We start from the raw sequence: 23,876 nt of genomic DNA on the forward strand, positions 1-23,876 counted from the left end.
TTTTTCGTTTTGCTTTTTTCAGAATAACTTGTAGGTAAAACTGCACTGGCCTGTCCTCTGAACATGTTTCATGTGTGTCTGCTGTGGAAGAAAACAGCAGCTGGACGTGCCATGTGAGAATATGACTGATGGATCTTTGCCCACACAGACCCTGTCTGCTAGAAAAATGCCTCTAGAAGTGTGAAAGCTGTCCATCAACAGTCTTTTCTTAGAATAGGTGACGGGGCGTTGGGAAATTAGGAAGCAGCCGCCTTGGCTGCGAGCGCTGCTGTGAGATAAATATCTGTAACAGAACCTGCAGGTGGTGTTCTCATCGTACGGACTCTTTCCGTCTCTCTCTGGACATTATCAGGTCATTGCAGCCTGTTTGTGAAGCCCGTGTGTTACACTGTGATGGGAAATGATTTGCTTACAGGATACCGACAGGACAGACACTCTTCTCCCTGACTGTTTTACACAGTCAAGAAAGGAAGCGCGATGTTTGACACATACTCACTCGTGACCAATAGTAGCACAACACTTGGAGAAGTCATCTCAAAGAGCATGTTCAGTAGCACAACAAGATGTTACATGAACCCAGTGTTTAGTAAAAGTGAAGCCATTGTCATTACACTTTCTAAAACAGCTGAGTATTATGTGGTATGCAGGACTGTCAGTACTGTAAAACAATACATTACCCAAATGAAAGTATTTAGTAAAACTGTCGCTCAAGTACAAAAGAAAATCTGATCAAATATTTTAAAGTTATTTGTAGACAGGCAGAAAAATGTAAAGCCATGTGCAAATTCTTGTGTTTATTATACGTTTGTGAGCGTAAGCAATAGAACAATGAAATTTATTCTAACAATACCTACTATTGCCGCATGTTGACTTTGCTTCAAAGTGGTTCAGTTGACAGAAAATAACATTAGCACAGCAAAGCTTGTGCACAAACAAGAAGTCTCACTTTGACATAAACTGTAGGCTTGTCCACATCTGGTGCACTTTTGGTGACAGTGTGCTTCTTCTTCATTCAAAGGAGTTAGTCATTGTTGGTAGAGAAGACAGAAATTTTACTTACGTTAAGGTAGAAGTACATTCCAAAAAATATATCTAAAGTAAAGTGCAATAAAATGACACTTAAAAGTTTTTTTTTTTATAGAAAAGCTGTGGATTAAGAATCAAAATAAATTTTTTCCAACGCATCGTCAAGCTCAAGGATTTTCTTCAATGAAAAATTTGAGAAGATTATTCTCAGGAAAAGATCATTTTCATAAACTTTGAATCTGAAGTGACTTCAACAGGAAACTACAGTGCTATTTAATGTCAGACGGTAAAGAGAAGACCTTTTCCAAGCGACCTATTGTTGATATTAATTAACTTTTCTAACACACAAGATGAGAACATTGAAATCCTCGTTTTATTTTGTTCTCTTTGTACTTTGAAACATTACAGTTTAAATAAAAAATATATTTAAACATTGGAATTAAACAAACAGACAATATGCTCTGTTCAATAAAAGTGGTTATTTTAATTTCCTCTTCACTCCACGGTGTTTTTACACTATAGTCACTCTAAACACCAAATTAGTTAAAGTTCCTGTCTTATTGTTACAGTAGTACATGTCTTCCTGATTACGTCCCCAGTTTTGTGCTGGACTTCATCACAGTTCGAGTGAAAAACACAGAGGAGAAATTGCTTAAACGTCAGTGGTCCCGCTCCACCGCAATGACATTAGATTTCATGTACTGGTTTTAGATAAGCAGCACACAACACTGAAGGAGGAGAAAAACACGGAGCGAAAAACATCAAAAACCAACACGTATTTTCACTTCACACAGACTCTGACGCTCCCTGTTGCTCACTCTCGCACATGAATGCACACGCGCGCACAGCCAGGCGCTCGGTTTTTACTGTCAACAACAACCACACACATAAACACCTGAAACCAACAGACACCAATGTAACAGTACCGACAGTACAAAAAAATCCAAAAAATATCTGAGAATATACAAGTATTTACAGCTCAAGTATACACCCTGTCACTCTCACCATAGATACTCATTGTGAATTTATCAGAATGTACATCAATATGTACAGGTTAGATACATCATCTTAAATACTATAAATATAACTATATTTGGTCACATAAAGACTATTTGCACATTTAAATAGATTTATTGGTACCATGTCTTTGTCAGCTTCATGTTGGTGACTCAGCTGAGATGAACTCCAGAAGTTGCAGTGGACATGTTGGACAAGACGAGGAGACCCTGGAGTCTTTGCTTTCAACCCTATTCATTATCAACAGATAACAGCTTTTTATGCCTTAGACATCTTTGTAAATGTTTAAGGCAAAATCTACATACGTCCGTGGTTATAATACCATCATCAGTGGCAGGTAGCTGGGACTGTGCTCTGATCAATATTAGACATTAGAGGGCAGTTTTGTTACTTTTATTGATGGCAGTGCGTTTTATTGTAAAGCTGTGCTCTCAGTGTTTTGCAGGATGCTGAATTTAAAGTAGACAATCAAAATATCTGTTCGCCAACCAACATCCTGTGACTGTAAGATCAGACATATAGCTTAAAATTTCACTCATCGTGACATAATAACTCCTGCAGGCCCACGGTTCTGTGCTTTCCTAAAATGTGCTTTGACCGGAAGCTAAAGCTGCAATTTCAGATGTGTGCCTTGGTTTCAGGTGCCTTTTGCAAATCTGTGCCTTGTAAGTTGTCTGAAATTGTCAGAAAAAGAACCACAAGCAGATTTAATAGTGCCATTCGGATGTCATAAAAGGGTATTGTTATTTACCTTGATAGATAAAGATAAAGAAAGCTTATGGGGAGTCCTATGAGAAACTTTAGCATTTCATTGTATTGTAACAGGATACAATACAATGAAAATGGCTTGGAATCCATGGGAATGTTGCAGATATTAGAAATATTCTGCAAAAACTCACATTTTCTGACACAACATAGTATTGTGACAGAACGATAAAGGAATCAAAGTTATTACACGAGTGTATAACATCTATTAACGCTGTATGATTTTCTTGCAAAAACATTAAAAGTTTTACTGAAAATCAATAAAATTCAAAGATTTTCACCACTTATTTCCTGTGCTTGTTCTTGACATTCATCCTGTGCTTTTTTTTTTTGATGAATATACTCTTAAAACAAATAAATAAATAAATAAATACACATATAAGTATTTCTCAAATTTGTGCTTAACAAACAACTCCAGGGTCTGAATCTAATTAAAGTGCTCATGTGAACGAGACAAAACGTTGTTGCAAACAAAGAAAACAGCAGTGATCAAACAACATAAAGCATGAGGCAGACGACACAGATGCTGCTCAGACACCAAACAAATGCCACTGATTCTGCTTCACTCCCTTTGTGGAGGCAGCCTCAGGTACTGGTGCTTTCGCAGGGAGGGGCCACAGACAGAATAATGCCACTGGTTCCTCTGCTGGACAGCAGTGACATCAAGTGGCCAAATCCAGGTACTACCACTTATCTAAAACATTAATATCACATTACATTTCCACTGTCTTTCAAGGTTATACATCAAAAATAAAAAAAAGGCTTTGTTGTCACACTTTGGATAGCAAAGGAAGTGTAGCTTCTAGTGCTGATTGAATTATGTTGCCACAATGAGAGGAATGTACAAGACTTAAACCCAAATCTCATCCTACTAGGGATGAAGTGTGACTGGTCCACAGAAGCATAGCAGTGAACCACATGTATTCAGAGTATTGCAACAACACTGGTGAGGACTGTATATGTAGGGCACGGGTAGATGTGCAGGTGGAGCAGACAAAGCAAGGTGTCTGCGCCGCCGCTCCTCTTCCTCCTCCTCCTCATCAGATCAGAATCGGTTTCTATGGTGCATGTTGCCACGGCTTCCCCTGAGTAACGCTGCTCTATTTTTAAACAGGCAGGTATGCCAGGAGCTCTAGTTCAGCAGCAGACAGCACACAGACATACAAATCCGCGTGCACACTGAGCTACTGTTCCTGCCTGCTTCCTTAAAGCAGCGGCTCATTCGCAATCCTAAACCACCCGTTAAAGGTCACGCCATGCTCAATGGAGAGGAACACTGAGGAAAAGACAAGTGTTAAGGCTCAGAGATGCTCTAAACATGGCAGGTGTCCGTGGTTATGTGCTTGTAGAAATGGGGAAGGGTTAAGGTAACCCCTCTTTCATCTCTATTGCAGCGTGTATGCATGGTGGGGTTTCCAACTATTGCACAACATATATATACAGTGTTTGAATGTACATTAGAAGGGGAAATAGAGATAGAAGGAGATTTGTGATTCAATGAGCACTGATATTATTGCTGATGCGTGATAGGCACGAAAAACTCCAAACTATAATGTGCTTGTAACACTACCAGAATCTCGCACTACATCTTGTGATGGATGAATGTTTGACCACTTTTGTTTCCACATGAAAAGTTTCCTGATACTTATCAGATGGAGGGTGATTGTTTTCTAAGTCTCCTTCAATCCTATTCCCACAGCAACAATCCTCTTCAGTGAACCAGCAGAAGCACAAACTGGTTCCTGAAAGCATTTTAAGTTCTGTACCAGTCAAGGCATTGTAGCATTGCCCGCTGCTTAACCTCAGAGAGAGTTTGTATAGAGATGCACCCATCTGAATTTTGTGGCTTATTTCCGCTCAGGTTTTAGCCAAATCCCATTTCTGTTCAAGTACAGGATATTAGCGAGTAGTGATGCTAGCATAAGAAAAACAGTCTCCCTCTTGTGGATGGTCTTGGGAATTTAAACTCTTGAATTTCCAGGCTGTCAGTATTTCCACGTGTGGCATTTCACAACTGACAGATATCAATTGCTTGAAACAGAGAAACATTACTCTGTAAAGCTTTCCAGGTCTTCTGCATAGAAAGTTGTAATTTTTTTTTAAATTCAGCTAAAGTGTGCATTTCTGCTCTCTTTATTTTTAACACCTCACTGATGCTTAAATTTTAGCTTACACCCCAAGTCATTTTTATTGCTAATAAACTGTCTAAGTAGATCATTTAGGGTTCCAGCTTTATGTTTCTGTGCAAATTTGACAGTTTTGTGCATATTTTTTCAGTTCTGCGTTATTTTGCCTAAAACCACCTTAGTGTTGCTCACTTTTAGTGGAACAGCTCTTAAGCAGGTGAATATATCCATATGGCTTTTCATCACACAACCATCTCACTCAGACACACAGCCCCACCTGGTGGTGAGTTAGGAGTTGGAATAGCTTTGATCAATAGAGTTACTCAGATTTGCGATTGTGTGATTTATTTGCGATGGAAGACGCAGAGTGGAGTGGGTCTCCTCTGCTCTGCCTACTAGTGACGGTGTACTGCACGGTAGGTCATTTGATAAAAAAAGTTGCTACAGGTGTCTGGAAAGTCTCTAACTATAGTTAGAGGCGTGGCCACACTCGGCCGTGCCTCTCTGTCTCTTGGCTCGGCCCACTGTGCCAGGATTTTTCAAAACTTGTCAGGGGCGGGGTTATGCTAACCTTCTTCCCACAGTAACAACTTCTCACACTGAGAAGTGTTGTCATGGCGTATTGACTGAGCAAAAGATCAGACTTGATTTTCTGACTGCCATATCACCAGCTGTTTTTTGTGTGCTTCTCTATTTTTTTCTCTCTGGAGGTTAAGGTGTGAGGAATGCTGCAACTGAAATTTCTCCACCTTCTCTGTCTCCCTCTCCTCTAGCTGAGAGGGCTTCGTTTGTAAGCGGGACGACGTTGGAGCTCATTAGATCATAGCTCAGACTCGGGCGAGCCAATGTTCTGGTATCCAGTCTTGGTGCTGGTGCCGTAGTTGGTGTTGGTCATCTCTTGGGTGCCACCGGGCCCAAGATAAGCGCGGTGGGCAGGCATGGGTGAGGGAGCCTCGATGGGGTTCTTGCCGAGGATGAAGCGCTGCTCGTCCTGCTCCTCCAGGTTGGAGATATCCTTCATCATTCCTTTACGGTAGGAGACGGACAGCTTGTTGGATCCGTCGGAGACCAAGTTGAAGTGGCGGGCGATGAAGACGATGGGCAGAGGCAGCATGGCGACCACGATGAGGGCATAGGCCATGGCCAATGCCCACGGAGGGTAGCTGTGGAAACGCTCTGAACCCTAAGGGTAACAGAGAAATGGTAAAGTCAAACAAAACATATTTTGGGTTAAAATCCATGCAAGGTTTTGAAAATTATGTTTAGACAAAACCCACATAGGTAGCCAACTACAATTACTAGGACCCCTGGTAAACATGAGGACAAAGGTCTTAATTCATTAATATTAAGCAGCCATCTTGGCCCCAATATGGAACGCTTCGCTGCACTTCTTTAACCAGCAGTGAACTGTGGAAAGTATTTTACCTCCTTTACCATCTTGCTAACTTATGCCCTCTATCAGCTAAATATAGCAAACATTTACAACAATAATATAGAAACTTAAAATGAAATCAATCCAACTGTTTCAGATGCAGGTAAAGATGGTCCAATGACTTTAGTAAAATACATTCACAGCAGACCATTTCCACTAAACAGATTCTGAATGTAATGTTTTTTTTCCCCTATGACGAACTAATAGGTTAGCGGGTCTAGGTAAGTCGACTAATCATGCATGAGAGGGTTTGGGGTTTCTAAGCACTTTTACCCATCTGTGAAATGAATACCAAGATGATGGTCACGAAAATTTGGACAAGAAAATTATATATTAGAACAGATCTGTAATTAATTCAAAACTATTTAATAAACCTAGTTATAGTATCACCTTTTATTTTAATCTTTCTAATATATTCTGTGGAATAAAAAGTGGCAGGCAGGAGAAGCTGACCTCTTCCTCCACCCATGCGTTGTATCCTGCAGGACTGACAGACATCTCTATGACGGTTGCAGCAATGAGCACCACCAGGATGGCAGGGGACACGTATCTCCACATGTAGAAATAGAAGCTGTATGGTCTGAAACCAAGCATATCCTCCAGGTCCTGCATGAATCTAGAAGTTCAAAAGAAGAATCAGGACACGACAATCAGATATTGTTAAAAATGTTTACTTGCAATCACTTATTTTCTGACAACACACACAGTTAAGCAGTGGTTTCTAGCCACTGTACCTCTTAGTGCCATATATCCAGGCTACAGAGATGTTCTCCAGGATCACAACCACAGTGAGGGGCAAACCAGCGGAGTAGTCATCAAACATGGTGACAAAGTAGTTCCCTGAACGCTGCACAAACAGCAAGCCCAGCAGGAAGGCTATTATGCAGCAAACCACTAAAGCAGACACAAACAGGACAGAAACACGCCGTTAAAATCTGATCTCACCTCTCGTCGATTCTGGAAAGCCAGAATGAGGACTCACCGCACAGGATCTCCTTCCGGATCTTGAAGGCATCCAGTATGGGCGTGGTGATGCCGGTCATGGTTCCGATCATGCTTCCCAGACCCAAGTTGATCAGCATGAAGAAGAACATGACAGACCAGAAGGGGCTGGCGGGGAAATGTGTCATGGCCTCGGTGAAGGCGATGAAGGCCAGACCGGTCCCCTGAACCGCCTGAAAGGGAGGAAGATACTGGAGATGGTCACAGCGTTCAAAGGTAACAACTGAAAAAAATGAGATATCGGTTCATTGATTATATTGTAACTGGAAACATTCACTGTGTGTAAAGTAATTGTGAATTTAAACTTCCTTAAAAAAAGAGCAAAAAACTGGAAGTGATGAAAAGGAAATGCGTTCAAAAAGATATTGTTGCTCTTACAATCCTTTTTCCTTCACCTACTTTTAATTTCTCTACTCGTATGTTTTGAAGCTTAATGAGTTTTGGCGTTACCTTATTAAGTTCGTCCTCCAGGATGCAAGGGTCCAGACCCAGCTGGCCAAAGCTGTCCTCCTTCACCGTCTTGATGACTCCATACATCTCTGAGTAATCCTGAGCTGTCAGGTGGGAAAAGTTGATGTGAGAAGGAATAAGCTCCCTACTCAGCACACCTGTGTTCAGGTAACCCAGAATCTTCTCTGCGTTCCTGGAGAGGCAAAGATAGATGGGTTAACGATGAATAAAAAAGAAAATAATCTCCTGAAGAGTGACTTTTTTTCTATAAGACATACTCACTCGACAACACACTTCTCATTCATGATGTTGGCTTTGAAGCCCAGCACAGCAAACACCACCAAAGTGGCCAAGATGGACGTGACGAAGTTGATGACGGAAACCAGAGCTGCGTCGAAGTGGCAGTTGTTGTCCCTCTTGTTGTAGCTGGAGAACGCGATGACGCCTCCGAAGCCCAGGCCGAGGGCGAAGAAGACCTGCGTCGCTGCTTCCCTCCACACCTGCGGCTCCAACATCTTCTCCAACTGGTGAGAAGAGGAAGTGGAAAGATTAAAGACCGTGCTCACTCTCTGTGACAAAAACTCAACTCTGGACAGAAAGCTTTCATGCGCTTACATTCTTTATGAATCCTGGGCTTGTGTCGATGAATTTAGCTGTTCTTTTACCAGTAAGTTAAGAAGAAAAGAGCATTTTCTCTGCAAATTACTCAGATTCATTTGAGTAAAAAAACAGGTGAGGTGTTCATACGTTTATTTAAGGTTGAATCTTTAATTTTGCTTGTGTGGGGATTGGCAAAACCAATGACAATTCTCCATTTTTAAATCCTTGAAGGGTGGCTGTATCCACATTTCAAATCGAAAAGACACTCATGCAAATAAGTGGATGCGAATGAATCTTCTGAAACGTTTTACATTATATTTACATTAATGATTTTTTTTTTGTTATTGCCACATTAACTATAGCTCGCTTTAACCTGCAGAATGCAGAAATGAAATAGCAGGAGACCAAATCTTAAGCTTTAGAAATAAGTGAATAATTTTGCCTAAAGATCTGATTTAAGCTTAACTTACCTTTTACTGTTCCAACCTATAAAGAAATCACTGCATTTACAGTCAATCAAATGTATCTATTGCTGTGATTTGCACCCTAGAGTGTTTGAGTTTACTTCCAATCTCTCTTGATTGAAGTAAAATCAGGAAAGTGAGCAGGTGGCTGCAGGTGAAGATAATTTGTTACTCAGAACTGAAGAGATTGTAGCTGAAGTACCTCAACATGGTTCATCTGCATGCAAATACAGATTAAATCATTTGCATTTCATTCTGATTTCGTATCTTGATGAATTACATGTCTGTGTAATCAGTTTCCTTTACATATTTCTATATTTGTATTTTAACTCTGTGGTTAGAAATTTTGCTGAAATGTGGAATTAGTTTGAAACTTATTGCGATTACAGAAAAGATTAAAAAAAATTAAGCCACGAGCACACACACAAAAATACAAAAACACATATTTGACCTCAAACTTCCACAGTCAGATCACCAATGTTGCAAAATCTCGAAAAAATCTCCTCATTACAATAATTTAGCCGCAATCTTTAAACTGTTTTCTGTTCCTCTGAACATGCACTCACCACTAGAGGGTGACGTTGCTCCTTCTTACCACCCTACCTGAGTATTACTGACATTTTCATGAAATTGGATCTTAATGAATGGCGCTTTAACTATGAGAGCCGCTGACGTTACCGTACACTCAGCTTTGAGAGGAGAGGGTTTATTCTTTTTCTTTCTCAGCACACAACAAAGTTCTTTTGTTACTACTTTAACGTCAAGTGTAATTAATCCTGGAGTTTCTGTGTCATGATTGCTGCTTGGGTTTGGAAAAGGATCGTCTATTCTCTCTCACCTTGGGAGTGAACATGTGAGCGATGCCGTCCACCGAGCCCTTCAGCATCAAGCCTCGCACCAGGAAGCAGAAGAGCACCACGTACGGGAACAGGGAGCTGAAGTACATCACCTGGCAGAGGGAGAGAAAGTCAACCGCATCACACACTGTTGCCATGGACACGCTTTTCCGAGACCTCACACGTAGAAGGAGAAGTGCCATCAAACCCACTTCCACGCACTCTCCCAGATCTGCTCTGTGTTTGCTTTAAACCAAATCTGTGAGATGAGCCCATGAGGCTAAAGTCCTTCCCGCTGCATCAGACGGACTCGCTAAAGAAATGTGTCAGATCTGGACTGGGTGTAGTGCAGCGATAGGCCGCATGACTCATAACTTGGCTCGAGAGCTCAGCGTGTTGAAGCTACCGACTGCACAGTTGAATCAGTTGTTCCTTGGTTCGGCTTAAGCTTATCAATGTTGCATGTCCCTGGCTTCCATAATCTAGATGAGGTCCAAAAATAGACGCGTGTGGATGAGAGGCTTAGTATTTTACCTTTGCCCGGCAAGCAAAGTCAGAAAAGCCCTCATGGACATGAATAAATCAGTGATTAAAAACCCAAACGGAGAGCTTTGGCTGAAAGGATTTATTATCATGGTGTGTGAAGAAATAAATGAGATGAAAGAATCGGTATGTGCAGGCTGCAGGTTCAGCCAGAAGAGCTGCCCACCTTCCCAGAGGACTGGATGCCCTTGATGACGGCCAGGCACACCAAGATCCAAGCCACCAGCAGGGACAGGGTCATCTTCCAGTTCAGGCCACCGGTTTCGTCGATGGTGCTGGTGATGTTCAGAGTCTGGCGGTACCAGAAGTAGGTGGTGGCTGAGCTCTTCTCACATTCTGGCTCCACAACTAGATCAGCAGCAAGGAAAAGGAGACAGACTGACCTCTGGACATCCTAACCTAAACTATTTAGCTCAGTTTAGACCAGAACAGTTTCTTTGTTAGGTGACTCCTTACGGCAGCTGGACAGAGGTTTAATTAGGGAGTATCAAAGTAAAAAGCCAAAACACAAATACGTGGCAGACTTTTCAGATATTGTGAGAGTAAGAAACCTTTTAATCATTTTCCTTACATATCAACCTTATGTGTAGCTTGTGCTGGCTTGTTACATAAGATCCCCCCAAAAATACATTGAGTTTTCCTGTCCTTAACATGGCAGATTGCGAAAGATTTAAGGATTATGACTAATTTTGCGAGAGCAATCTACTTCCGATTCTAAATTAAATTCAGAGCTGACGCTGAATGTCAGAGCGTCAATAAGGAGTCTTGGCATCAGATGCTGCCACCAGCTGGTCGAATCAGCTGGGTCAAACCGGTTAACGAGCCTTCACAAGAGAGCTGCCTGTATGGTGACCTGCAGAGCGGCCTCAGTCGCTGCAATGGCTCAGATGACGCTCTCCTATAGAGGCTGCCATAATGCAAACATGTTCTGCAGCTTTAAGCACAGCATTGGTAGGTCTCTCTCTCTCTCTCTCTGTCTCTCTCTCTCAATCTCTCTCTCTCTCTCTCTGTGTGTGTGTGTCTAAATGCAGAATAAGAAAAAGCTCTCAAGGACCCATTTCTGTTTCTTTTCCCTCTGTTTTGTGCTGACGGCCTCTTGAGGTGAGGTGGGTGTTTGAGTTTTGCATTGACAAACTCACTGGCTTGGGTTCCGTTTTTCCTGATGGGGCATTCGGCCCATGGCAGCGGATACTGAAACGACTGGAAGAAGTAGAAGATGCTCCAGCCGATAATGACGTTATAATAGAGGCCAACGAAGCCGCAGACCTGCAGAGACAACAGAAAGGCGCGTTCATTTAACGGCACACGGCGTGTCGAGGTGAGGCAGGGCACAGACACACAGCAGCACAGAGCAGCAATATGAATTATTGAGCTGTTTGCTCTCTCCGCCAAGGCTGTGGTTCTCAAAGAGGTGGTATTTATAGACGCTGGAGCTCCCTCTGCCACATCCGAGCTGCCACACGCCTCGCTGCCCTCGGACACGGCTCCACACCCCCTCGTTGGCATTAGACTGATGAAATTGGGTGTCGGGATGACTGGCACTCAGAGCAGAGTCGCTGCCTGAGCGACTTGGGTGCCGGCAGGTTGTTATAAGCTGCTGACGATAATGTGATGTGGACACGACGGGTCAATACTCCTGATGATGGGGAGGAGAGACTGTGGCACAGATCAGACATGGAGGTTTTCTTAAAGCAACTAGAGGTCATTTGACTGAGAGGGAAATATTGTACAGCAGAATTGATGACTGTTGTTTAAACAAAAAAGAAAAGGGATGTCTATAATACGAGGATTTTTAGGCGGTTCATGAGTCATTAATAAGTCTGCTTTGTTATTTTGTTGATTAAATTTAAATAAAAAAAAAAAAAGAATAAAGACTAATTTGTGTAGAAACATTTACTCAAGTAGGTTTTGGGGAAATAAATGTATTTCTGATGTATTTGTACTGCCTCACAGTTTTCCATATATATATATAAAATTAAATATTATTGTCACTAAATCCCATATTTTTGTTTTTTTTATTAATTTGATGCAATATTCTCATTTTAAATATAAGTGGAAAATTTTTTAATTGAACAGAAACAAAGACTGACAAACATCCATCTGTGAGTAATTGATCTCTATAGATCGGGTTTCACTTAGTGACAAGGTTCCTGAAATAAATGGGCTTTTAACATTCTGATTTACTGAATGGGTCTGTATATATTAGGCACTGTAAGTTTTGTTTTCAAAGGTTTTATGTTGTAATTTTTATTTTTATTTCTTTAGCTTGAGTTCATTATTTTGTAGTTTTATTTTGTAGTAATGTGTATTTTTCTTCTTTTTTAAAAAAAAAATCCATTATAAAAAAATGTGTATTGTGACCCGCATGCCGTAGAATGCCCCGGTCTGATCCAACCTGGGTTAATGCGAACTGACATGATAAACCCACCATGAGGCTGGAAACGCCGATGCCCCCCAGCTGAGGGTAAACGTAGTTCCACACCCCGATGCTGCCACGCCTGATCCGCTGACCGACTGCCAACTCCAGGAAAAACAAGGGGATGCCGATGAGGAGGAGGAGGATGAAGTAGGGCACTAGGTATGCACCTGAGAAAGAGAGGACAGGGGGAGGAAACATGACAGCATGTTTATTTCTATAAAGGTTTCAATGTGGTGAAAGATGAAGCCTCTCTCAAGCAGCAGAGGAAACAATGTCTGGTCTCTTCTCTCCTCTCCTGTTCATTTGCTCTAATATTTGGTTTTCTCCTGTCCTCTTTCCATTCAGCATCCTCTGAACTCTTCATCATGACCCTCTTTTTCACAGAAGGGGGGGGGGAAAGCGAAGCACAGACGGCCGTCACAGACAGCAAGTCACATCCAGTCCTGCTTACGTCAAGAAATGACGACAGAAGCATCTGAAGCCAGAGATGTGGTTCACAGAGAAAAATACTTCATTCATGTTTTACCTGATGCTAACAGCCTGACGGAGAGAGCAGGAACCAAACAATGAAACACGATTTGACAGCCATGTCTTTAATACAGAATCTTTTTTCATATCTCTGCTGGACAGGCATAATGAACAGAAGCAAGTTAATATTTGTAATTAAAAAGATAAACTACAAAGATCTTCTTACTGGCAGCCATTTTAGTGTCAAATTCACACATAAGTTAAATAACTTCAGATAAGATACTAATGTTAGAAATTGGTTGAACACATGAAAATAGAGTTTTGCTGTTCTGGTCTTCTTTCAGACAACCTTGTATTCTACGAACGAATATTTTGCTTCGATTTGTACAAATTTAAGCGATCAAAGGCTTCATTTTCTTTAGGTCAAAGTTTCACAATGTTCTCATCGCAATATCTACAAGTGCAATACCGTAAAGATTAATTACGTTGTGGCCGCAATATCACTGACATTCAAAGTAAATCTATGCTCTGAATGCCCATTGCATGCTGGGTCCGATGAATGGACTCATTTCTGCAACTCCAGTTCATTTTTAGCATCTATGTCACTGAAACATCTGGAGAGTTTGCAGGCACTTTGTGACGATCGCATCAAAATGGAAAAATAAGCAAAATGTGGGTTAATCTTAATGTGACACACACTTCAGAAAAACAATCACAGTTACTATATTATTCAATGTGTAAAACATTGAATAATGTTTTACACGTCGCCATGCTAATTTTGTGTTGTGGCTCAACCTAATGCTGCTGAAATTTCACTACCAAAGTACAGAGAGCAGGAGTCTCTGACAATGACTGACTAAATGGAGGGGTTTCAACACAGAGGAGGAGGATTAGTGGAGGGAAATGTGTGAGTAATTGTACTGACGTGTGACAACTGTGAGAGAACATGAACCAGGGCTGATATGACAGAAAACTGACACAGAGAACATTATCTGAAAAGAAAATAACTCAACACAAACACAAAGAGCCTAATATAACATAAATCCCAGGTATAATATGAGAACACTGATGTGAGATTACAGAGGGAGAAAAAACTCAAAATCTTGAAGATCATGATATATAAATGTTTCGGTTTGATCAGAGTTAGACTAATTTTTTAAGAGTTGCCTGGTCCAACCAAGGATGAAATGAAACATCAATGCCTGCTGCTTGCATAGACAGTTTTCTTGCAGTGTCATCCTGACAGCTTGTTAGCATCAGTCATAGCAGAGACATGGTCAAAATAACAGCCACAGGGAATTAATCAAATCTAAAAACTCATAAAATGAATCAGATAAAAATGCAAAATGACATAAAATGTCCAAAACTTTCATAAATCAATAGACTTTCTTGTAAGATTACTTTGCTTGGTTATTTGCTTTGCAGGAAAGTGTTACTTTACCACATCTTTTATACTGTATTTAATTAAAATATAAAAATGACGAATAGGGGAGCATCAGCAAAAACAATGTTCTATTACAAATTACTTTTTGACATATTTTACATATCTTTTGGTGAAAATAAGTTGCGGAATAATACAGTACTTTTAAAAGTACTTTGCCTTTTCGCTTAAATCTGCACAGAAATACATTCAATGGCTCAAATCTGCACACATTAGGCTGAAGACACATTTCATGCAAACCCTTCCCACACAAGAGATCAACAGTATCTAAAAGCCCGAAGCATTTGTATTTATTGTTGAACTTCCGTCTTAGTCATCATCCACCTTCTCATTTCATTATAATAACAGCAAATCAAGCTGCCAAACTCAAGATGCCGAGAGAGCTTTAGGAACCATAACAAACTGAGGCTTTTTCAGCTAAAATCTCTGTGCTTCCTCCTCACAGCGAGGACTGAATGCCTAATCCCATCGCTGCTGAGGGTGCATGTTGACTAATTCAGACAAACGCTGCAGAGCCTGCAGCTCTGACTTGGTGAGAGTTTTGATTTCCAACACACAAACAGCCAAAATGATTCCTGTTGTCTGGAGCAAATTCTTTTTGTATCGTGTTAAAGCGAATTCATTCAGTCTCTTCTGGGCCTCAGTCTTAAGTAAACTACCAACTGGGCGTCTGAACTTTGACCCTTTCTTCTTCAGGACCTGGAAACTTACAACTGATGCACCCGCCAATGAATTGTGCTCTCAACAGTGAATTTCAGTTTGCTACCTTATCCTCAAGCACATCTGGATTGTGCAGCAGAACAACGATCCAAAGCAAATCAGAGAAAAGCAAAATAAAAAATAAAAAATCAATGTTGGACTGAAATCCAATGAAGTCGATTTGGAGACACTTTTGACAGTCTGTCCATGTCTGATAATCCTCCAATTTAGCTAAATCAAAATAAAAACATCCAAAATATTAATGTGCTCTTGATGAGAGGACGTGAACTTCCTATTGGAACTATTAATTGATTGACTAAAGTCTCTTATTCTTGGATTCTTTCCACAGATTTCTATTTTCACTCATCATTCATGGAAAGCCTTGACTAAAACCTCTATTACAGTGACATTTAAACAATGAAAATATCTTATACCTAGCAAAGGAAAGAACATTAACAATACTCTGAATATGAGTCATAATTAATAAACAATCTGTGGATTTCAGAAACACAATAAAGGTCAGTCCTCCTTTAAGTGAAAAGAAAAACTCCATCCATCCACACACTGGCTCAGTTCCTGCAGGTTTGTGAGAAGAACAACGTAGAAAGTCATATTTCAGATTTTTAGGACAAATATTGCATATTAAATATATTTCAAATATTAGACACAATAATTTTGTTATGCAAAGTCATCCAGAGGTAAAACATTTTATCTGTTTGGATGAATAAAAAGATTTTCAGACTGGATAGAAAGTTGTTTTCTGTCCTGGTTTTGTGTAAAACAAAACTTACAGTGTATAATTATTCTGTTTTAGTTCATCTCAGTAATATCAAGACGTCTTGTTTATGCTTGGGTTTCTTAATGATGACTTTATTTTTGTGTGTAAACAGACAGTTTATTAAACAGGAGTTAAATTTTCTGCAGTTATTTAAATCCCTCTATGATCTGTTGCGAATTACCTTGTAAAACAAATCAGCAGATCATTGGATTTACGACTTGTCATGAATATGTGAGCATGTTAAATCAAATCATAGCAGAACAAACGGTTTCAGGGCAAAGATGCAGCACTTTAATGAATTAACCCGGAGATTTAACCAGTGAGTGAAAGTGTTGTCTGTGGTTGCATCTCGTTCAATTCACATTAACAGTCTTGATTTGACGTTGCTGTCCTATTTAGGACCTGAACCAGAACCAGAAAGAATAAAACTGCAGTCTTCTGGCAAGGTTTGCTTATTAAAAGAGACAACAAACTCTCACACATTTACCTCCACCATTCTTCTGGCACAGATAGGGAAACCTCCACACGTTTCCCAGACCAACCGAGAAGCCGACCTGAGCGAGGATGTACTCCAGCTTGTTGTTCCACGCCGGCCGGCCGTCCTCGGCGTCCTGCTCGGGGAGCAGAGACCTTCCTGGGGCAGTGGATCCGGGACTCAGACCCATGCTCATCTGACTGCTTTTATAGTCCATGGGGTGCTCCAGAGACAGGAGGTCAGCCACGGACTCTGTGACCGGCTCATTGCTGTGCTCCCGCTGAGTCACTTTGGTGTTTTTTGGCATGGCTGCTGGATCAACGGAGCTCCTTCACAGGGGAGGCTGACGACGAGGAACGAAGAGGAGAACGTCCGGCAGAAGAGCGGCCAAGTTGGAGTGTGTCGAGATGAGAAAGTTGTGCTTTTCCTAAATCTGTAAAGAAACGTCATATAGAACAGAATGTCATATTTTACGCAAAAAAGTGTATTTTTAGGAGGTTTAAGTCTTATATTGTTAATTTGAAAGTAAACCAGCGTGACCACTTTACTTTGGAAAATTCCCAAGTGCCTTGTATTGAGCTCCATCCAAGTGGTGGGGGGATGAGGGCTTGTTGACCTTTTGACCTTTAAATTTAAATTAATATCTTCAAAGCCAAAGCTGCACAAACAAAAATTTCTGCTGCACACACCAGCACAAATGGAGTCGAGTTGATTGACACCCATTTTGTCTGATTTGAAGAAGGTGGGGGGCTGGTTGACCTTTGATGACCTCTAGAAACACTTTTCTTAATATCTTTAGAATCTCTGAAGCTTCACCGCAGTCCTTGTTACCCAGCCGCTCATTTTAGCTGGACTTTTATGTTCTGGTAGGTTTTCAGGTCTACACACTCTTTTATTTTCAAATGACGGGCTGAACAACATTATCCTAAAACCAAACCCTGATTTAAACTTCTCCACAGCTTTAACCCTGGCCTGTCTGCAGTGTTCCTGGTGTCCATGAATCTGTTTGTTCACCAGTCTCCTCGAACGAACATCCGAGGCCTTCAAAGAACAGCTGGACTCACACTGAGACTCAGTGACATGAAGGTGGACGTTATTGACATCTGAAGACAGTTAGCTGCTCTTGTAAGATGATACAAGGTACAGAAAATGATTAAATGACAAGCAAATTAAAAAGACCTTCTAACATAAAACACATATCTTTCACAGGAGATCAATTATGTCTGAAAGTCCAGGGTGTGTATCCTCACCAGATCACTAGTTTTCTGATGAATCAGGGATTGGATCTGTCTCATAAACAGTGCACAGCCGATCAATGACTTAAAAACTTAAAATAAAATATGTATAGTTTAATATTACTTGTGAAAAAATGTCTAACTGAAACGAGACAAAAAAGCAGACATAGAGTTTTACTGAAACTACATAAATCGACAACAAGCAGTTCAGATTTTTTTTTTTTTGTTAGAACCTGAAGTATTTTTAAATGGCAGCACTTCAGATCCATGAGGCCGTTCAGTAATCCACTTCATTACAGCAGATGAATGTCCCAGACTGAATTACAATCCACAGTAAAGCCCATTATACTAGAGTTGAGTCATGTGAACAGCAGTGAATGGTCTGTGTGTCTCGCAGCACAACTAAACTAAACCCTCTGAGCACAAATTTCATCGGCTATTAAAGACGTTATTTTTTTTACATGTTGTCAGCTGTTTTTATTTTATTTTATTTTTTTTATTACTATGTGAAATGTGACATTCTGGAGTAATGTTGAATTTCTACTAGTTGAGAAAAGCATGTTGGACTATCCATGGTATCTGGCATATAGAACCGTATCTACTTAACAACAAAAGAGATTCTGTCATCGATTAGTTTTATTGTCCTACATATATGAGGATTTCATGGACATTAACTGATTAAACCAGTAATCCACTGGTTTAGCATTGGTCTGTCCAGGTCAGCAAGCAAAACCTCGTCTGTTTTCGATGTTCCAACATTCATTCATTTATTGTTGTTTCATTATGTTTTTTTGTCCCTCTTTATTTTGCAGAGGCAGAAAAAGGAAAATTGAGAATCATTTTACTATTTGCAAAGCCCACATTTAATAAATTGATTCCAATAATTATTTCAACAAATAAGCAACAAATTGTCAACACTTAAATTTCACACCTCAGCCATGCAGGGGTTTGTTTTTCTTCTTTACAAATGTTCACTTCTTCATGGCGGCAAAATCCTTGAAAGAACTTTTTAAATATTTCTTTTTTTTTTTTGCTTTTGTTTTCACCATTGAACTTAAATAACGCTACATGGAAATGTACTAAAACTAAACTGCAGATAGTCTGCTTTGGGAACACTTCTTATTGCTCTTTTTGCATTACAAAAAATGGATTTGATTACTTTCTATATCAATTTCCACAAAATTTCCACACATAGTGTGACTAACAGATCTGATGTGAGCACTGAGTTAATCACAGCATAACATAATCAATTTGTTTAGAAATTAAAGTTTCCATTTTTAAACTGATTTGGTGAAATATGCTTTTGATGGTGTAATTAATTCGTATGCACCTGTGTATTCTAATTTGGAGAATAAAAACAATATTATATATCTTATATTTGAAAAATGGGACAAAATCATTGCAGAAAAACTATGGATTTCCACTGAACACGGAAACAGAGCTTTTGTTCCAATGTCTCATCTCATCTTTCATTAGTCTCGTGTTAAAACTCCTAAACAACCCCAGCTCCAAAATATTAAATGCACATATTCAGCTCCAACATCACAAATTTGAAACAAGTCTTTGAAATCTACAGGGAGCCACAAAGAGTAAGTTAGCTGCTGTTATGCTAATTAACTAAAGGTTGGCTAAAGAAACCCTAACACATTACTGACACAGGTGACTTTTGGTTAAGTTCCAGAACAGCAGCTGCACAGGTAGAAAATGAATGAGCAGGCTTTCAAAGCCGAGGCCTCGTTTGGCTGTGAGACCTTTTGCTCAAGGGCAGAGGAGAAAAGTCAGAGGTGTTTGATCTGAAGACAAGGAGCTTAATTTGAAAACACATGCAGACGGCAGACATCTGAGCGCAGATTCCAGTCAGAGTCACTCCTGAAGAACGGTAGCCTGATGTTTGAGGTCGTCTGAGGGGCTGAACGAGTCGCTCACGCATCACATTCCTCAGCAGTCACGACACACACGTGACTTCAAGGCAGGGCGCAGGACTGCAGCCCACAACTACTACACCGATTCATCCACATGATCCACATGAAGAAAGAGGCTCCGATTTTATCTGTGCATTGTTTTCACACTGATAGAAAAATCAAGAAAGTGGGCAACTACCCAAATGATTTATAAGGGGGGCCTCTAATTCAGAGGTGTCAATCTCAGTTTCATTTCGACCCATATCAAAAATCGGAATGTCCTCGAAGGATGATTTTAATGATAAAACCCACTAAACTGTTAAAACACTATTACATAGCAGTTCCTCTGGGATTTTGTGATTGTTTTTGCAATCAAAATCGCAGTTAGAAATATTTGCAAGAAATTCTGACTATATTTGCATTAATCTATGTTAGCTGTGACTTTTTAATACTCGCCATCTCTATCCCAGACTGCACCTTGGCATCAAGTAAGAGTGAGGCAGTAGTCAATTAAACCCAATGTTTTTGACCTATTTTGAGAAAAATTTGTAGTAAAATACAAAAAAAAAAAAAAAAAAAGAAAGTGATGTTTGTTGATTTTGTGTGAATTTTGCGGATTTTTGAAAAACTGGAGTTACTTATTGGAGTGATTTTGAGTCCGGAGGGCCACATAAAAAGCTACGGTGGGCCAGATTTGGCCCTTGGGCCTTTAGTTTGACACATGCGCTCTAATTGTTTCCCAAAATAGTTTTCAATTATGTTGAACAACTGAAGAGGAAAGAAAACAGAAGGTCCAATTCAAGCAATGATGAGTTTCCGATTTCTCACGTTATTGTTCAATTATTATTATTGTGTTGTGTACTACTGTGCAACTTATACTCAATATAAACATAGCTTATCTGTTGCAAAAGCCTAAACTAAACTCTACACATTACCCTGAACACACCATCCCAAGTTGACAGATGGTGGTGGCAACATAATGCTGTGGGGATTCTTTCTTTAGGTGGAGCAGAGATGATGGTCAGAGGGCAAATGCAGGATAATCCTTGTGGAGAACTTGTTAGTGAACACAGCTTCCAGCAGGAATACAAACCCAAACATAGAACCAGAACCAAAACATATTAATGTCTAAGAATGGTTAAAGTATACATGAGCAAAGCTGTTAGAAAAATACCCCAAAAAGCTGCTATTGTAGGGAACGGTGGGTAAACAATTGGCAAAAGGGAGCGAACTGTCATTTTTCTCCCACTTCATAATGATGCACTACTTTTTGTTTGAAATTTCTCTAAAATGTATTGAATTTGTGGTGGTAACATGACAAAATAGAATAAAATAAAATGAACAACCCCAGATATAAGTACTTTGCAAGACCCCGAAGATGTTTCATCATTATTTTTAGACCTAAAGAGAAATGATCTAGAGTCCATGCACAGCTTCAGTTATTACAGCTAAAAACTAGAGATCAGGCCCGAAACCTGGGAGTAGTGATGGACTCGGACTTGAACCTTGCGAGCCACATAAAGACAATTACAAAGTTGGCCTTCTATCACCTGAAGAACATCTCCAGGATTAGAGGACTAGAGAAACTCATCCATACGTTTATCTTTAGTCGCATTGATTATTGTAACAGCATCTTCACAAATCAATCAAACAGCTGCAGCTGATTCAGAACACTGCTGCTCGCGTTCTCACTGAAACCAGGAAGATGGAGCACATAACACCAGTCTTAAAGTCCCTCCACTTTCTCCCTGTAGCTCAAAGAATAGATTTTAAAATACTGTTGTTAGTTTACAAATCACTGAATGGTTTTAGCACCACATTACATCAAAGATCTGCTGTTGTTGTATTAACCTTCCTGACCTCTCAGGTCTTCTGGTTCTGGTCTGCTTTGCATCCCCAGAACCAGAACCAAGAGAGGAGAAGCAGCTTTCAGCATCTATGCACCAAAAATTTGGAACAAACTTCCAGAAAACTGTAAAACAGCGGAAACCCTGACTTCCTATAAATCTCAACTAAAAACACGCCTGTTTAGAATTGCTTTTGAAATGTAATATGTAACAATGTATTGTTTATTATATGATGTATGACTTTGTGTTTATGATGTAAAGCACTTTGAAATGCCTTGCTGCTATACAAATAAAATTTGATTGATTGATTGATTGATTGATTGATTGATTGATATTGATTGATTGGAGTGTGGAGAGGATTGTAGCAAGTCCTCCAACAGGCTGATGTGCTGTTTCCACAGCCCCCCCCCCTCCTCCTTGGAGCTGATGATGCAACCAAACAGGTTCCTCATGACGCTTTGCTCCACTTGCATTTGCTGTGGTTGCCTAGCGATGGGCTCTTTCTGAAAAATTGAAATCCCATCTTGGGAGCATCAGTGCTCCTCTGCGTCTCTCTGTCTCTTATCTCAAATGGTCAGACAATAATGCATCCCCCGAAGAATGGCTGCAAATAACAAGAAGCAGCATGTGACAAAAGTGGAGTGTGTGTGTGTGTGTGCGTGTGTGTGTGTGTGTGTGTGTGTGTGTGTGTGTGTGTGTGTGTGTGGGTGTGTGTGTGTGTGTGTGTGTGTGTGTGGGGGGGGAACGTAGAGTGGGTGATGGATCTGCAGTCGCATCTTTTGCCAATATCTGTCAGGGAGGCAGCCATCACGCCCGGCTCATCTCCTCTGTTAGGCTTTTGTAGATTTGAACCAACTCCAGGCTGAAAAATGGAGTCAGTGCAAATCAGACTCTCTTTGACTGGATGCTGAGCTGAACGGTAGATCAGGACCACAGATGACTGAGAGGATCCAGCCGTCAGTCAGGCGAGTGCTGGAGGACAGATTCCGTTCGTGGAATCAACCTCCGTCAAGGTCAAAGTAAGACTCTAGCAGCGACGTAGGGATGCCAGGAGAAGTCGACATGAAACTGAACGGGAGGGTTGATCAGCATGAGCGTTAATGTCGCGGCCGAATAACCGGGCTGTTCGTCAGGTGAGGAGCTGAACGCTGCCACTCCTCTCCGTCTATCGATATGACCAAACGCGCCTCGCAAAAACCACAACACACGCACATAAAACAACTAAATGCTGAACAGAAAAATGAGGACATGGAGCACACTAATGATGTGGGTTAGCTCTTACCTTTTTTGCGGTCTGCGGATCGGGTCGGTGTGGCTGCATGAATCCTGGGTGAATGCGTGCTGCGTTCATTCAGCCGCCGCCTCTGCATGCAGCATCTCTGCGCGCTGCGAGGTGCGAACTCAACAGAGAGACTCCAGCCGCGCACAGCACACGGTGCGTAAAGTCTGACGCAGGAGCTCAACGCCAGCCACAAGTTCCCTCGCTTAAAACCGCGATTAACCGGCCGATCGCCTCCGTTTGTCTCACTTCTGCTGTCGGATGAGGTTCCGGATGCTCTTCAAACGACTTTCTCTCACTCGCGCCTCTGATTTTGCACGTGGTTTTGTTGTGGAGCGAAATAATAATAATGATGATGATGATAAAAAAAAGAAAAAGCATTACTATGGAAAGTCACGACGAAGTCTGACGCAGGTTTGACTCATCCTCCCGTGCGCACGTCAGAGACTGATCCAAAAAAAAAAAAAAAACATCTGCAGTGTTCACTGGATGTTAGGATGAAGAGAGGATCGCACAGGTAGTCTTAAACCAGGTGCTTAATCAGTCAAAAAGTTCCCTCCCTCAGAAGAGCTCATGATGTCTGAACGATGTCTTCATGTACCCAACAAGGCAGGCTTGGTGGTCTCCACTATAACAAGCCTGGGTGGTTGCACAACTTAATGGCCGTTTCTCAAGCAGAGATAATATGTGGCAAAGTCATTTTTCTCCCTGACACCAGTTATGTCCTTGACTCTGCACATCCTGCCTCATTTTATTGGACAGATGTCTGCAGGACCCGTTTCACTAAATGTTTTTTTTTTTTTTTTTCCAGAAATAATCACCCACATCATAGTGATCATTATTAACTTCGGTGCTGTCAGTGAATCTTCTCGCAGTCACTGCAACCACATGCACTTTCTAAAGTCTTTTTTTTCCCAATTACAACTAACTCCAGTTTATTTCACTGGAATATTTTGTGATACATCCACACCGAGTGATGAAAAAGGAAAATCACTCCAGACTTGTAGAGCTTTTTTTTTTTTTTTTTTTTTTTTAAAAAAGAAGAAGTCTTACAAAAGTTTGCCTGTTTGTGT

At 40.7% G+C, this 23,876-nt stretch overlaps 1 protein-coding gene across 1 annotated transcript; it reads right to left on the reverse strand.

Annotated features, from left to right (window-relative positions):
- Positions 1-1,381: 1,381 nt before the first annotated feature.
- Positions 1,382-23,218, reverse strand: slc6a17 (solute carrier family 6 member 17). Its single transcript, XM_055049432.1, has 12 exons — positions 22,807-23,218; positions 16,554-16,974; positions 12,690-12,847; positions 11,401-11,527; positions 10,428-10,609; positions 9,721-9,831; positions 8,101-8,342; positions 7,819-8,011; positions 7,349-7,541; positions 7,101-7,260; positions 6,820-6,982; positions 1,382-6,117 (listed from the first exon to the last, which is right to left on the reverse strand). Exons 2-12 carry the CDS (start codon positions 16,846-16,848, stop codon positions 5,755-5,757), a joined length of 2,187 nt encoding a protein of 728 aa, XP_054905407.1. The 5' UTR covers positions 16,849-16,974; positions 22,807-23,218; the 3' UTR covers positions 1,382-5,754.
- Between the last annotated feature and the right edge of the window lie 658 nt (positions 23,219-23,876).

Source organism: Poeciliopsis prolifica, unplaced genomic scaffold (genome assembly GCF_027474105.1).
Source record: "Poeciliopsis prolifica strain line A6 unplaced genomic scaffold, Auburn_PproV2 SCAFFOLD029, whole genome shotgun sequence".
In the NCBI taxonomy this organism is placed as follows: domain Eukaryota; kingdom Metazoa; phylum Chordata; class Actinopteri; order Cyprinodontiformes; family Poeciliidae; genus Poeciliopsis; species Poeciliopsis prolifica.